This window comes from Antechinus flavipes, chromosome 3, assembly GCF_016432865.1.
Source record: "Antechinus flavipes isolate AdamAnt ecotype Samford, QLD, Australia chromosome 3, AdamAnt_v2, whole genome shotgun sequence".
Classification (NCBI taxonomy): Eukaryota; Metazoa; Chordata; class Mammalia; order Dasyuromorphia; family Dasyuridae; genus Antechinus; species Antechinus flavipes.
Genome location: NC_067400.1, coordinates 418,030,067 through 418,047,824, shown reverse-complemented (window position 1 = coordinate 418,047,824; position 17,758 = coordinate 418,030,067). Strand labels below are relative to the sequence as shown.

Sequence of the window (17,758 nt, the reverse complement as noted above, 5' to 3'; positions counted from 1 at the left end):
TTCTAGAACATTTATGCAAAATGTAAGAAATAAGAGAGTTATAGATGATCATTTCTTATTTTCTAGAACATTTATGCAAAATGTAAGAAATAAGAGAGTTATAAATATGAACTTCTGTCCAAAACTTGTCAATATAACATTAATGAGAAATTAAAAATAGGAATGAAGGAATAATAATTAAATTTTACTCAATAGATGAAGAAATAGAGAATTATAGACTTTAAAATGCCAAAAGAATTAGACATTATTCAATATCCTTTTTTTCCACTCAATAAATGAAGACTAAGAAAGGTAAAATGATTTGCTAGATAATATGCAAGTAATAAGTAGGACAGTCAAGATTTGAAACTAAATCTTCTGACTTCAAATCAAGTACTCACTAAACTAGGTTGTGCTATTACTTTCTGTAAATGAACATAGAAACCATGATAAACCATAACAAAAATTATAATTTAGACATTCTCAGTAAAATACTTACTCATCTGATGTGTTTATGCTGAGTTATGCACAAGTATGAATGAACACATATTTAAGAATATCAGCCTCTTCTTTTTTACTCACAGAATGTTTTTCTTGTTGACATGTCCAGCTCTTTTTTTTTTTAACACCATAAATCAGCATTTATTATTTAAGTTCAAGAACAAGTTAGAAGGGATAGGGGCACATTCAGAACAAGTCAAAGAGGGAGGGGAAGGGTGCAGGAGACAAGGAGACCAGAGCAGTTCATCTTTACCTGCTCTGTGAGGGGAGGGAAAGGAAAGAGAGAGATCCTGATTTCTAAGCCTTGGTCCAGGGCATACAATGAAACATTTGAAAAGGTGGAGTTCCAGGGGGTACAGTTTAAGGAAGACATTGGGGATGGCCAAAGTTACACATCCAACCAAAAGTGGGATTGCGATTCTCCTTGGCATATCCAGCTTTTTATGATCCCATTTAAATATTTTCTTGGCAAAGCTCCTGGAGTGCTTGGACATTTCCTTCTCCGTCCCATTTTATAGAGAAGGAAACTGAAGCAAATAGGGGTAAGTGATTTATCCAGGATTATCCAGCTAAGAAGTGTCTGAGGCCAGATTTGAACTCAGGAAAATGATTTTACCTCACTTCAGGCCCCCAGTACCTTGTCCACTGTGCCATCTACCTGCCCAATAACAACAAAAAAAAATTGTTTTCTTTTAATGTTTTCTTGGAAAATCTATATGGAATTTGCTTAGTGACTATTTACAATTAAGTAAATTTCAATGACTAAAGCATTAAAGGATTATTGGCGTTGACTCCTCTCCTACCAAAAAACAAAATAAGACTAATTGTGTCTGATTTTTGCTTTTTAATTCAAAATTTGCCCCACATGTTAATGACAACAGAAACAATGTTCCATTAAGTATGCTAAGGAAGCATTCTACTTATATTATTGAGTACCTTATATAAGGAAAAGGAGAGAGATTTTCAAATAGTGCACATTCTCATGGTCTTAAAATAAAATTGCTCTAATTACCCCAAATCCCATAAATATAGATATTCATTTAATCAATTGGTACAAGAATGAAGACATATTGATAGAATTAAATGCTTGCTGACCTGTTAGAGATGAGACATTTTCATGATATTCATGGTTACTTCATGGAGAAAGATGGATAGGAAAAAAGAAAGAAAGAAAGAAAGAAAGAAAGAAAGAAAGAAAGAAAGAAAGAAAGAAGGAAGGAAGGAAGGAAGGAAGGAAGGAAGGAAGGAAGGAAGGAAGGAAGGAAGGAAGGAAGGAAGGAAGGAAGGAAGGAAGAAGAAGAAGGAAGGAAGAAGGAAGGAAGGAAGAAAGAAGAAAGAAAGAAAGAAAGAAGGAAGAAAGAAAGAAAGAAAGAAAGAAAGAAAGAAAGAAAGAAAGAAAGAAAGAAAGAAAGAAAGAAAGAAAGAAAGAAAGAAAGAAAGAAAGAAAGAAAGAAAGAAAGAAAGAAAGAAAAAGGAAAGAAGGAAGGAAGGAAGGGAAGAAGGAAGAAAGGAAAAAAGAAAAAAGAAAGAAAGAAAGAGGGAAGAAAGGAAAAAAGGGAAAAGAAAGAAAAAGAAAAATAGATGGATAGGTGGATGGATAAATAGGTAGATAGATAAAGACAGAGATTGATAGAGATAGATATCAAAATGTGTATACACAATAAACACATATTTGTGCGTATATATGTATACATACATACATATACCTGTACACATGTTTTGTTCATGGTTTGACTGAATGACAATAGTAGAAGTTCTCATTTTCCTTGACGATGCTACTCCGAGTTTTTTGGAATACAAGTGAATTTTTCTTATTAAAAAAAAAAACTGCTACTGATAAATTCAATTATCATTCCTACTTTGTTAAATTTCCCTTTAGGGAAGGGGTAATAAATACTAAAACCTGTTCCTGAGAATTGATTTTCAAATTTTCAGTATAAACATTTATATCTTAGAAATTGACAAAACCTATAAACCAAGGATAGATTTATTTTTTGTGGATTATCTAGATTTAAGAAAGGGATAAAGAAAATGTTAACATTGCAAATTAAACTTAAAAGTATGTCATGTGCATACATTTTAGAGAGCCCCCTTGTTAAAATATTTAGCAACACATCCCTGCTTTAAGATCTAAAAAGAATAGAAATAGAATTTAGGAGCAGCATGACTCTAGAAATCCCATTCTCAAATACTGATGATGTAATGTATTTTTAAAATTTTATTTTATTTTCAATTCATAGAACAAAAGAAACATTTCCATAACATAAAAAAAGACTGTGCAAGAAACTGCAAATCTACCATGTACAACTTTTTAATCTCTTCAAATAGACAATAATGTTATCATATAAATTTCCTTTTTTTTCCTTTTTTCCCCCCTCTTCTCCTCCAGCCTACAAATAGCTACCATTAGACACAAACTGGAATATATATGTAAATTTTAATGTGTTAAATATGTAATATATAAATCTCTCATGGTGTAATTTAATGAACATTATCAGAAAATCAAAACTTTATTGTATAGTTTATTGATAAAACAAATGTATAATAAAGATAAATTATATCTATCTATCTACTTATATATATATATATATATATTTTATATAGATATAACATTTGAAGCTATTTATCTTCCATTCTAAGGTAAATTAAATAATGCCTTGAGAATCACAAGATTTTGACAGCATGTAGTGGGCTAGACCTGAAAAAACTTGGATTCTGATTACAATTCTTCCACTTACTAGATGAGTGACTTTAGGCAAGCTATGTGACCTCAGTTTCTTCATCTGCAAAAAGAAGGGATTGAATTAGATAATCTCTAAGAATACTTCTAAATCTTTGAATCTATGAATCTTAGAGACATTAAGGATATTACTTAAACTCTCTGAATCTGTTTCTTCTTCTATAAAATGGTAATAATATATGCACAACCTGTTGCCCAGGTTCAGATGAAATCTATACTTAAAATACTTTAGAACCAAAAAATGCTGTATATAGAAATCAGATGATATTATATGTAAGTTCTGAAGAATATACCTACATAATATAGTACCTCAGAACACAATTCTGAAAGATCAATAATGAGACTAAATTTTATCATCTGCCTTCTATATGTGTATATATACATTTGTATATGTGTATACATATATGTTTCATATACACATATTTATGTATGTCTTACTTGTGTATCACAGAATGATTTTTGAAGCTAAAAGAAGGTCAAGTATTCCCTGCAAGATCCATAAATAGTTTCACCAAATTCATTTCTGATGAAAATGAAATTTTCCATTTGTATTTCAAATTATCAAACAATTTTTATTTCACCTATAAATGGTTTTTATCAACACCACTTATACAAACTCTCTTCAACCTCTGGAGTCATATGCACTTCTCCCAAAATTAATTAATAATTAACATTATCCATATTTCAAAGGTAAAGAAAAAAAGTGGGGAGGTGATATAGTAACTTGGCAGTGACACTAAAGTCAAAGCAGGCTGGAATAATAAGCTTCCATTCCAGGTTTCTCTGCCTTTGTTTGTTCAAACTAGAAGGATTTAAGAATTGTTTTTTTGTATCCTAAACAAAAGCTTCTAGCATGTGCCTGAATTTTTTTTCTTCCTTAGCGTATAGGTGAGTAAGAAAAGAAATCATGGAGTTGTAGCTTATAAAAACTAACTGGGTGAGACCCTAGGTTGAAGTGTCTTCTTCACACACAAATAATAGAAACCTTAAGATTCCAACAAGGGGACTAAGGAAAAAAATAGAAGGCCATGGTAGATTCTGCTCCTAGGCTGAATTTTCCAAAAGCCAAGAGCAGGCTGAGTGATGGGTGAAATCAGTCAGGACAGGTAGGGAGGACTCAGGAATGTTGGACTCTGGTGCAGGCATTAAAGCAAGGAAGAAAAAATATACATATATATCAGGAATGAATTCTTTTCTTTCTCAACTGAAAACAAAATAGCTGGAAGGGATGTTTCTTTTAGAATAAAAATATCTTAACAAAGGAAAGTATTTCACATGGTGTGAAGAATGCAGTACAGAAAAGTGGCTTTTCTTGCCCATTCCCAACCACAAGAATACAAGTACAGAAGGGCCTCCCCTGAGCTATTTTTTTCCAGTGTATTTTCACGTACTACTCCAGGGAGTCCCTGAACCACCCAAGAGGAATGGTCATAGAGGTCCTAACAATTTCCAAGAATAAGACATGTGCCATTTGCCTTTTAAAGAAAACATAAAGAACAAATGTAAAGCAAGTGCTTCAGCATTTCCAAGCCAGTTTTGACCTTTCTGCAGGAGAGATCCTGAAACCTCAGCATCTCAGGGAAATGCCCCTTTATACACTAAATGGTCCTAAATATGCTTTAAGAATAGGATCAAAAAGAAACAGCAGAAGCAAGTTTGATTCCTAACCTCAGTTTAATAAGTGGATTCATCAATGAGTTCTTACTTGAATACTTCATCTGGGGCCAGTGTCTAGGGTAGGTGTTGAAATAACAGAAAGAAAAATAAGACACTGAGAGGAGTATCAGTGAGCTTCAGTGGAACAATGCAAGGTAGCATATAACAAAATGCTTAGATTCATGGTTTTTAGACTTAACTATAAAGTTTTAAGGATTCATTGAAAGCACTGAGTCTAACCTACTTATTGTATAGGAGCAGCTAGGAGACATCATTGGAGATAGGGCACTGGGCTTAGAATCAGAAAGACTTATCTTCTGACTTCAAATATAACTTTCCGGTTGTGTGATTGTGGGCAAGTCACTTAACCCTGTTTGTCTCAATTTCCTCAATTGTAAAATGAGCAGGAGCAAGAAACGGCAAACTATTCCATTATTTCTGCCAAGAAAACTCCAAATGGAGTCATGAAGATTTGGACACAACTGAAAAACAACTCAACAACAACTGGCCCAAGAAAACTAAGGGCCAAAAAGGTTGAATGGTTTTTCAAGGCTATATCTGGAATCAGTGGAGGAGCTAAACTAGACCTCCTGGCTTCCAAAACTATCTTACGTTTCTTTTCTAATTGGAAATCACAAAAAACAAAGGTCAAGACTATAAAACTGGAGCCATAGTTTATAACTATAATTTTATAACTTTATCAACTATAGTTTATAACTTTAAACAATAATTTAAGAGGTAGAGTTTGAGCTGGACCTTTAAGAATAGGTAGAAAAGATGGAGGGTTGGTTGTAGGAAGCAACATAAGGTAAAGGAAATAGTATTTCACAAGTTGATTAATTAAAACCTCACAAAAGAATGGAATCTATGTTCCAGTATGAAAGTTATATACTGGGATATTTTTTAACCATACTCATAATTAAATCAGTATACTGACCTCTCAATAAGAAATTTTCTCTACTAAGGCAGATTAACACCTTCATTGCAATTTAGAATTGTAGAGAATTGCCTGAAGATACCAATAGGTAAAATGACCTTCCTAGAATCCCACAGTTAGGATATGTCAGAAGCAGGATTTGAGTCCAATATTTCATCACTCCATTATATTATGGCATCTACTAAGTCATTCTGCTTTTCCACTGGAAAATAATGGAAGAAAAATAGCTAACAATAGAAATGTGTAGGCCCCAGGATAGTAAAAGAATTTTCAAGTATATTTGTTGGTGATCTTAAAAAAGAAGAAAACAAAACAAAACAAAAAAAAAAAAAATGTGGAGATTAGGAAAGAAGCTCTAAGATTACAGGTAGACTCGTGTTGTTCCAATTTTCAGTGAGAGGAGGAAAGTAAAATCTTCAAATTAGGGACAAGTGAGCTTAGCATTGCTTTATTCTGGCAGCTGAAAAAATTCTAATATGTCTTATTAATTGAGATGACTCTTTAAAACTTTGAAAATAATCTGATGATTACTACAAGTCTGCATGAGTTCATCAAGTGCAAGTCAGACCAGAGTATCAAAATTTCCTTTTTAAAAGGATTAGCAAATTGGCAGATTAAGAAAATACCATAGAGATAGCTTACCAGGTTTTCAACAAGAGATAAAAAGTTGTAGAATATCCTTGTAAATAAAGCAGAGCGTATGGGATACATGATAATAATGTTCAATTACTTTTAGAACTAGTCAAATGGCTGAATCTAGTAAGTGAAAACTTAAAGGAACAGTTTCATTCTGGAGTAATATCCCTAAGGGATTACCACAGCTCTCTCTTTGACCCTTTTCTGGTTAAAATCTTTATCAAATTTACAAGCCACAAAAAATTGGAAAGAATAGCTAACATATTATATGACAGAAAATATATTTTTAAAAGATATTAGAAAACTAAAATACTAGATCAAATGTAACAAGATGAAATTATAATAATGAAAAATATAAAATTCTACAATTACATTCCCCCAAAATCACTGATGAGTACAATATTAGAGAATCAAAACTAGCTACACAGGAACATTTGTTCCTATGAAAAAGACTTGTATATTTTACCTGAGTACAAATTTAATATGAATGAACACTAAGACATGACAAAGGACTAATGACTAGGACATTAATCAAAAAAGGCTAATGTGATCTTAGATGGAATTATTAAGATCATAACACCCAGAACCAGGGCATTACATGTGTATGCTTTGATCCAACCCTGTCTGGAGGCTACAGAGCTTTGCATAGTTCCTTCAGTTCTGTTCACTCCCTCACATATACTAAGCACCTACTATGTGACATAGATTATCTTAAACTGGGAGATCAATACAAAAACAAAACAATCCCAAACCTTGGATAATTTATATTTTGGGGGGTGGAGAAGCTTTTAATGCCTTAATACCTACTATGTTGAATTGAGGGCAGAAGTAGGATTAGTATCTGGAAATTTCAAAGATTTCTTGGATCACCCAGTGTAAGTAAAATATAACCTAATAATTAGAGCTGACCAAAGGTTACCTCAGGAGGAAATGAGTTTACTGTTAGTGGAAATTCATAGGAGGATGATTGACTGCTGAACAGGAATGTGATAGAGAGGATTCTTATTCAGGTATGGGAGACTTAAATAACTGCTGAGGTCTTCTTAAGGCCTCAGATTCTACAAGATTGTATCATAGGAAAATTCTGTGTCAGAGAATCTCAGACAGTGACTTTCTAAATGATTCCATTTGTGGTTGAGTCTTGGATGGGCAGAATCACACCTTAGAGGTACCTTAAAAGTCATTTATATAAGCTCGGCTTGAAGTTTTTGTCTTTCTTTTTTTTCCCTTTGCCACAACACCACGAACAAAAAAGCTGTTGGCATGTGAAAATATTCACTGGTCAAAAACTTTGAAATTCTTAAATGGAAGATGCCTTTTGGTCACAAAGTTTCTTAAGCACACTTATTTTTAATAACACTTGTATTATTATCATTAGGAAGAGGAAGAGGAGTAATGATGATAGTAAAGATATTTAAGATTTGCAAAACACTTTACATGAATGATTTCATTTGAGTTAGTCTGCTATAATATTGAATTGCTTATTAGCATATTGTTATATTAATACATTATTATTGAAAATTATTAACAATTAATTATTGAATATTTATTATTTTGATTATTATTGCATTATAACCCTGGGTAACATGAATGTGGTGGCAACTCATGCACCTACTCACTCTTTGGACTGCCTCACTCATTCCAACTTTCTCAGACCTTAAATAGATAGGTCTACATTCCCAAAGCAAGGATACACTCTAATTTTCTTATATCCTAGCGATAACCGTGTTGCGGGGATTGTACTTCGCTTACTCACCTTTTTATTTCTTATGCCCTTACTAATGCATTTCCCTTCCCACAAGCTACCTACAATGACAAAGTTTTTAGATGTTAAACATAGCATTTATCTAACAAATACATTTCTTAGGCTCAGGCAAAAGAAATTACATTAATGTCAGGTGCTAATTTAAAATCAGATATAGAAATAATAAATACATCACAATCCATATATAAATTTGGATCATTCTCTCTAGTTAATGCAGTCAGTATTTAGTGAGTAGCCATTTACAGAGACCTTCTAAGGAGTCATATGAGTAGAAAACATATACTTAGAATAACTCACAATTGTGAAATATAAACTTTGGTGTCCTCTTTCTATCTCAGAAATTTTTTCCAAGTTCTTTAATAAACTTAGCTTGCATGTTTAACAGATGTTTCCACTTTCTAACTTAAGAGTTTGTCCATCCTATACTCAAATAACATCTAAGCCACTGGTAACTTCTTTGATTTTCTTATTGTCAATTGTTTCTCTGCTAGTTTAGATTTACTCCTTAATAGCAACTATAGTATCTATTATTTCCAACTTCAAGCTTAGCTGACACAGATATGAAATTTGTGCTTTTACCTCTCTCTGTTTTCATTCTAGGTTCAAATGCTAAATTTTTTCTGCAAATGACTTCTCCGCTTATGATTAGAAACCACATTCTCATAGTCTGTCAACAATCAAATAAATTATATTTTGTCCCATAATAATATACCAGCTCTGGTATTCATATCTCTCCAATATTCTATGGCATGTCACATTCAAAAAGTAGCAACTGATATATCAGAACTCTAAGTCAAAATAATTATAACTCTTAGACCTATTAACAAGGCACACATAATTCAGCAATATACTGCTCCCCATAAAAGGATGATGTCTCGAAAGAATGATATTCTATACTGTTGGAATCCTTACTAACTGCTAACTAATTAGAGTTGATCTAATCTTACAAGAAGATGTTTTGGGCAGAACCTGAAACAAGGTACTAAGTAGAACTAATTAATACAAGGCTTGTGTTCACACCTTTACTCATTGGAGTTCAATGAGTTCATACCTCCCTTGAAGCTCTTTGGGCCAGAGAGCACTATGGGAGAAAACCCATAATCCCTCTCTCTGGAAGGAGCATAAATAGGCCAATGGGCCAGTCGAAGAAGTTCTTGAGAGTGAAGACGCTACAAGTCGAGATTTCGCCAGAATGACATGAAGAGTAGAGCTGGCTGGAGGCAGAAGAAAGCAGAGGCAGAGGCTGAAGGACCAGACCTTTGGATTTGGTGACATTCGGAGGGAGCTCTTGGAACCAAGCAGAGAGATAGGCCTCTAAGCTAACCGGGCTATATTGGAGATAATAAAAGATCTGAACTTTGATCACCTGGCTGCGTTTTGAGAAGAAAAAGCTCACAACATTTTGGCGCCCAACGTGGGGCCGATTCAAATCCATCTGAACTAGATCACAACATTTTGGCGTCAATCTCCAATATAGCCCGGTTAGCTTAGAGGCCTATCTCTCTGCTTGGTTCCAAGAGCTCTTGCCGCTTTGTCCTTTGCTTCTGCCTCTGCTTTCTTCAGCCTCCAGAGCCAGTACCAAGTTGAATCTGTCTTGCCTTGAAGAGAGGGCTTCTGGCGTAATTCTGCTGAAATCCCGACTTGTAGCTTCTTCCTCTGAAGAACTTCTTCAACTGGCCCATTGGCCTATTTATGCTCCTTCCAGAGAGAGGGATTATGGGTTTTCTCCCATAGTGCTCTCTGGCCCAAAGAGCTTCAAGGGAGGTATGAACTCATTGAACTCCAATGAGTAAAGGTGTGAACACAAGCCTTGTATTAATTAGTTCTACTTAGTACCTTGTTTCAGGTTCTGCCCAAAACATCTTCTTGTAAGATTAGATCAACTCTAATTAGTTAGCAGTTAGTAAGGATTCCAACACTATACCAGAATACCTTCACACTTAGAATTATTATTTTAAGAGGAATGATTTGAATGGTATATTTCAACATCTGGAAGTAAAATGGTTTCCAGTAAGTTCAAGTTATTATTAAAAGTTTTTTTTTTTTTTAAAGTCAGAAATGCAACATTTCAGTAGTTTATGAGTCTCAATTGCATTTCTTTTTCAGATACAGATTGCCAGTGGTTGAATACCCTGAGGAGGAGACAAATTGCTTCCAACCCTTCCTTTCAACGTTCTCAGAGCAATCCTATTACTGCTGGATTACCGTATCTTCATAACCAAGCTTCCTATGCTGCTGCTGTCCAGAGAACACCCATTAAGCATTACCAAATCACACCTATAAATCATTCACGAAGTTCATCTCCTACTCAATATGGATTGACTAAAAACTTCTCTTCACTGCATCTAAACTCCAGGGACAGTGGTATTTCTAGCATTAATTCTGACACTTCTTCTGACAGGGGTCAGTATTCAGGGAGAAGCAGGAATAAATCTAATCGAGGAAGTGAATCCCTTCATTCTTCCCCCAAAGGAAGATATAGTGGGAAAAGCCAGCATTCTGCTCCCTCAGCAGAAAGGTACTCTGGGAAATTTTTTAGAGTCTCTCAATCAGCACTCAGTTTCCATCAGGCACCGGACTCCAAAAAGAGCCCATATAATGTCCGTCAACCTAGGACCATCCCAGGGATGCCTGTAAACACTGAAAATGACTCAAAAGCAAATGAAGATGAAAGTAAAGTTAGTGAAAGTGGATGGACAAAAGTAGAATATCGCAAAAAACCTCACCGGCCTGTTCCTGTGAAAACTAATAAAGAAAGAGCTAGAGGTGCCTATCGAGGCCGGAGAAATTTTTGATGCATGGTTTTATTTAGCTAATTTCATTTTCTAAGCAGGGTTTTTGTAATGGATTTTGTTTGTGTGGTACCTTCAACTGGGCTTTTATTTAAAAATCTCAACAGTATGTTAACCTTTGGAAAGGGAAAGATTAAATGCCACCTTTTCCAGAGATGGTAGCCAAAACAGGAGCAAAGCTGAGAGTGCTATTCACTAAGCATTGCCCTCATTTGGGGAAGAGAGAGGAATGGGGAAATGTGAATAGTTTCTGGTGGGAAAGTCAAGGAGAATTCTTCCTTCTATTTTTTTTTTCTGAATTAATATCTGCCATTCAGATGAAAAAATACCATCATTTGCTCCTCCAATTAAAAATATCAAATTACTTTGAAAATACTTATAATCATTAAAGTTTTGATTAGTATTTATTTTAGTCACTTGTCTGTGTTTTTATTATGTACTGTGGCCTGCCTGAATAAAGAAAAGTCAACCAACCTTAATATGGCTCATGCTCTTGATTGATCCCATTCATTGAGATTCATCAGAAACTTTAGATTTAATTTACTCAAAAGGTTGGATATTTCTTTTCTTCCAAGCCCCAAACTGATAGCTGCTTTTTCTTGAATATTATTTTCTATATTTTACCAAAGGTGGTTAGGGGGACCATGTCAGGAACACCATGATGAAACTTCTTGGAATCTAAGACATTTCAGATATAAAAGAAAACAGACAGAAAACAGGGCAGCGTAACACGCTAGAAAATGAGAAATTTAAAATTACCAATATCCTTGTTTGAGCAAGACAGTAAATACCAGCCTTGTAGCAACAAGACTGGAAAGCAGCTGGGGGGAGAGGGGTGGAGTACATGGGTGGAGTGTGGGGGTGGGAGGAAGCTGCCTGCAGGACAATGGACAGGAGTTGCCAAGTATATACATCATAAATAGACAATTCTTAACATTTTATAACCTAGAGAAGGGTGGCAAATAAGCTGGTATTGATTCCTAGATATTGTTGGTCCCAGGCAGGAATTAGTAATTCTGAATATCAGTATCCTTTACTCTGCATAAGTTTCTTAATGTTTTATAGAAATCCCAGTCACATGATACTCTTTTAATAGAAACCAGTCATCTGCAGAGTGTACATGCATGTTCCTAGAGTAATGGTCCTGCTTCAGTATAGTATCTAGGGCCCTAGAAGGAGACTCCTAATCTGAGGAGCTTACAGTTTGTTCAAGAATAAATTGAAGGGCATTAAGTTGAAGATTGCAGGAAATCCCACTTTTATTTACAGAGGTAGATGATCAATCTAATTTACCTTGACTTAGTAAAGTGACAACATTTTATTTGTAGTTAATTGGTATTTGTTATGAGAAATTCGATAAACAACATAAATAGTACTGGATGAGTTGGATATATAGAATTCAGTGTGATATAGTAAAAATCACTTTGCAGCCGCAGGACCTGGTTCAAATTGTTCCTGTTACTATCTGTGTGACTTTGGGCATGTCTTTGATTGTGCTTCAGTTACCTTGTCTATGTTTGATGATGGAATTGGATTCAATAGCCTCTAAGGTCCTTTCCAATTCCAGATCTTAGATGCTATTAAATATGTTCCATAATCTCCTGGAACTCAGTTTCTTCATCTGTAAAAAGAAAAGGCTGAATTAGATGACTTTTGCCTTCCTTTTCAATTCTGGCACTAGGGTAGAAGGCCTAAACCAAAATTTCTTGTTATGATGTAGATTTGCTTCTTAAGGGCCAACTCTGCTCCTATAGTAGAGATAAAGATGCTTTCCCCAAAGCCTTTGCACAACCCCTTTGATTGTTAGGCTCCTCAACTGTTTTCAAGGATCAGCTCTCAGGTCAGAGTTTATGGAAAGTTTTTTCTGATCCTTCCAATAGTTAGTGTTCCCTTCCTACTCCTTAGCTTCTTACACATTTTTATCTTCTGCCACTTCCTAAGAAAATGTGAAAATCTTGAGGGAAGAAAACTTTTCCCCCTCTTTTGTCTTTGCATCCTCAGCAACTAACACAATGCCTTCCATATAGTAAGTTAATGAACTTGAAAATTCAATTCAACAAATATTTATTAAGCAAGTTATCAGTCTAAATGCTGGGAAAACAAATGGAAGCCCTCTTCCTAAGCCCATTGATATGGTACTCTTTCTTTATTGATAAAGAGAGAGGCCAATTTGGCTTTGAAATGAGAATTATACAAAGATGGGAAAAGGCAGAATCTTTTCCCTCAAAGAGATAATTATCTATTGGGGTGGGGAAGAAATTGACACATGCACAAATAAGTAGAATATGGAGGACTGTCAGTCTACTGCCAAGCACTTTACTAAAATGTACAAAGGAGAGATAGAGATAAAAGGCACTCAGGGAAGTGGAGAATGGGGAGATCTGGGAAGGCTTCATAAAAGAAGGGCTTTGCAGGAAGATTTGTTGTTGCTGCTGCTATTGTTGCTGTTGTTGAGTTCTTCCAGTTCCATCTGACTCTTTGTGATCCTATTTGCAGGTTTTCCTGGTAAAGATTCTAAACAGGTTTGCCATTTTCCTCTCCAGTTAATTTTATAATTGAAACTGTGGCTTGCCCAAGATTACATAGCTAATAAGTGTCTTGAGGCTGGATTTAAACTCAGGAAAATGACTCTTCCTGACTCCAAGCCTGGCATTCTATCTGCTATCCCTAGCTACCTTGTAGGAAGATAATGCAATTTGGTTCAACATGTGCCAAACACTAAGGATTTAAAAAAAAAAAAAAATTCTGTGTGATCCTGGGCAAGTCACTTAACTCCAATTGCCTCAGCCCAAAAAAGAAAAAAAAAAAAAAAAAAATCTCTGTCTTCAAGGAACATATATTCTCTTGAGGAAGACAACTTGAAAATTTATAAGCTTCTGAAGAGCAGGGATTGTTTCATATTTATCTTTATTATCAGTGGCAAACTCAGTACTTAGCAGCACATAGAAACTAATTAATAAGTGATTGTTGATCGATTTGTACTACTAGGGAAAACAACACACAAATAAATACCTACAAAATATAGAGAGAGATTTATTTGGAGGAAGGAGTCACACTCTAATAAATGGGGAATCAGGAAAGACCTCCTCATAGGCAATGGTAAGTCAGGATCTGAAGGATTCTACAAAGCAGAGAGAGAGCCTTTCAGGCATGTGAGAATAACCTGTGCAAGAAAGCAAAGAGATGGAATGCCATGAATATGTAACAGCAAGTAAGACCAGGGGTGTGCTAGAGCCCTCTCTGAGTGACTTGAGAAAGCCATTGTTAAAATTTTCATATGAGAATTTACAATTCAGAAATTGGCAATCTACAAATCAGGGCTTGACTTCTTTTGTTGATTATCTAGACCACAGTGAAACACATAGCCTGCCAACTCCAGAGGGGAAGAACCATATTAAAAATGCAATTGGGAAATGTTTAACAAAGTAAATAAAAATACAATAAAACATAGATAACATTAATGTAGGGTTTTCTAAGATATTATGTACCTGCAGGGGTCTTTATGTAAGGTTTAGTAGTCCCAAATTCTATTTGAGTTTGGTACCACTAGTCAAGACTTAAGAAAGTGTCAAGTATTGATAATGCAGATTAAATTTAAAAAGCATTTTTCTGAACTTTTGGGGGGAGTTTGAGGGAAGGAGAGTCTGATTGTTAAACATTTGCTAAGAGACCATTATGCTGTTCTATAAACATTGAATAAGCTCAGCAGGAGTGCGATATAAGTCACAAAAAATGAAGTCATCACCACACTGGAGATCCAGTAACTGTGGGTTAGTAATAATAGTAATTAATAATTGGCATTTATATAGCCCTTTTAGATTGATAAAGTGCTTTAATATCCATGATCTCATGTGATCCTTACAACATCTCTGAAGTAGGCCAATTTGGATGGAAAGTTAAGTGCATCCATGAAATGTGTGAGATCAGTTTGCAATAATTAAGTTGGAGCCAAAATGTAAAGTTTTAGATACAGAGGATTTTATCCTCAAGGCAACAGAGAGCTCTTGCAACAGAAAGACAGATAAAATGTTGTATTTTTCTTTCCTTTCTTTCTTCCTTCCTTCCTTCCTTCCTTCCTTCCTTCCTTCCTTCCTTCCTTCCTTCCTTCTTTTCTTCCTTCCTTCCTTCCTTCCTTCTTTTCTTCTTTCCTTCCTTCCTTCCTTCCTTCCTTCCTTCCTTCCTTCCTTCCTTCCATGGATTAGATTTCTTGCTTAAGAACAATGGTTTAAACTTACATCACTCTGGTCCTCATTGACTAGGCAACATTGGTCCCAGGCCAAAATCGACTTGATCTTTGTTCTGACCTTAATAACCTCACAGTGAAGGTAAATAGCAATTGTTGTTGTTTTGGGGGGAAACCCTGAAAATTCTCCCTTCTCCCTTCTCCCTTCTCCTTTTTCCCTTTCCCTTCTCTTTCCTTCCCTTCCCTTTCTTTTTTTCCTTTTTCCTTTTTCCCCTTTCCTTTCCTTTCCTTTTTCCCCTTTCCTTTCCTTTCCTTTCCTTTTTCCCCTTTCCTTTTTCCCCTTTCCTTTTTCCCCTTTCCTTTTTCCCCTCCTTTCTCCTTTCCTTTTTCCCCTTTCCTTTCCCCTCTCCTCTCCTCCTCTCCTCCTCTCCTCTCCTCTCCTCTCCCTCCTCTCCTCTCCTCTCCTCTCCTCTCCTCTCCTCTCTCCTCTCCTCTCCTTCCTCTCCTCTCTCCTCTCCTCTCCTCTCCTTTCTCCTCTCCTTTCCTCTCCTCTCCTTTCTCCTCTCCTCTCCTCTCCTCCTCCTCTCCTCTCCTCTCCTCTCCTCTCCTCTCCTCCTCCTCTCCTCTCCTCTCCTCTCCTCTCCTCCTCTCCTCTCCTCCTCTCCTCTCCTCTCCTCTCCTCTCCTCTCCTCTCCTCTCCTCCTCTCCTCTCCTTCCTCTCCTCTCCTCTCCTTTCTCCTTTCCTTTCCTTTCCTTTCCTTCTTTTCCTTTCCTTTCTCCTTTCCTTTCCTTTCTCCTTTCCTTTTTCCTTCCCTTCCCTTTCCTTTTTCCTTCCTTCCTTTCCTTTTTCCTTCCCTTCCCTTCCTTTTTCCTTCCCTTCCCTTCCCTTCCCTTCCCTTCCCTTCCCTTCCCTTCCCTTCTCTTCCCTTTCCTTTTTCCTTCCTTTCCCTTCCCTTCCCTTCCTTTCCCTTCCCTTCCCTTCCCTTTCTTTTTTCTTTTCCTTTTCTTTCCTTTTCAGATAAAAAAGCCATTTTGGGGTCTTACTTCTTATCTAGCCTTAATCATTATATGTGTATTGACTCAGTCAAAGAAGACACCTGTCAAGACTTTAGCATAAAAAGGCCAGTGTCTCCCACTGCATCCAGGGCCATCTCTAATTGTCTATATCTGGCCATTACAGATGATTCCAGAAGAGAAGATGAGGCTATTGAACAAGCACAGCCCTCTTTCACTCAAATCCAATTTACTTGCATGTTGCAGGACCATCTGGTTGTCTTTGAGAATAAAGGACAAATAACAATAACAAACCCAACAACTTTAATCTTCGACAAAATGTTATCTATCTATCATCTATCTATCTATCTATCTATCTATCTATCTATCTATCTATCTATCATCTATCTATCTATCTATCTATATCCTCATGGTATCGTAGGCTCCAGCCTTAGAGAAATTGGAATATTTCCTTACTAGATCATCACTGTCCTTCTTAAAAGTGATATAAGGTTAGGACAATAGATGAAGAGAGAGGGATGACTTTACTAGTATTTAAAATTGATCTGAATGTGATAAATCATGGAAATAATGGAATATATACTGCCAGTTAAAACCAAAATAATAGCATTTGCACTTAATTGCCTGTTCTTAAGCTAATATAATAGAGTTGATTTTTTAAAATGATGCTTGTTCATTACTATCTATTCAAGTTATAATTGCCTTGTTGAGAGAAAGATGTTTGTCAACTTTGGGATAGGCAATCCTAAATATTTCTATCAAACTAAATGATCAAGTAAGTCATCCCAGCAACAATTATGAGCATCAAACTAAATGGTCACTTTTTACTATCTCGCTATGTTTTAATAATAATTCACATTCACATGGCACCTTGAGAAAGAATTTTTTTAACCTGGAATCCATGAACTTGATGTTAAAAAATATGTATTTTAAATCATTATTCTGAGAAGAGGGCCATAGGTTCCACCAAGCTGCTCCAGGAGTCTATGACACACAAAAAAGGCCAAGAACCCCTGTTTTAAGGTTTAAGAAAGACCTATGTAAATTGTCTTCTGTGATCTAAACACTTGAAGAAATAAATAAAATATAACCCCCTACCAGTAGTTTATAATCCAGTAGGGAAATGGTCAAAGGATATAATTATTGTGTAGATTAGTTTAAATGTATAAAAGAACTCTAGACGACATGCTTAGAGTTTATATGAGTGAGGGATAACTCATGATTGGAATTATAGATTTAAAACAGGAAGGGACCTTATATTAATTAGCTCAAGGTTCTCATTTTACAGATGGGCAAATTGTGGCATTAGGTGAGTTGCCCAAAATCATATGGGCAAAGTAATAAAGTCAAAAATCACAACTTAAGTCATCTGGTTTGGTACTCTCTATTGAACTATACTGCTTATTAAAAGATTGGTATTCTAGAACAATAGTATCAAACTCAAATAGAAACAAGGCCACTAAATTCTGTACAATTATCCCTGTGGAATATTGGCATTATCTATGATCTATTGTATTTTTATTAATTTTGTTATGAATTTTTCAATTACATCTTA

General features: G+C 35.4%; 1 protein-coding gene across 1 annotated transcript in view; it reads left to right on the top strand.

The window, feature by feature from the left end:
* The window catches only part of MAP3K20 (mitogen-activated protein kinase kinase kinase 20), a 214,700-nt gene extending 203,215 nt beyond the window's left edge, over positions 1-11,485 (top strand). Inside the window, exon 20 of the mRNA XM_051991086.1 lies at positions 10,321-11,485. Within this exon, the coding sequence (XP_051847046.1) occupies positions 10,321-11,009 (689 nt within the window). The 3' untranslated portion in view covers positions 11,010-11,485. The remainder of the gene's footprint in view (positions 1-10,320) is intronic.
* Positions 11,486-17,758: the final 6,273 nt, after the last annotated feature.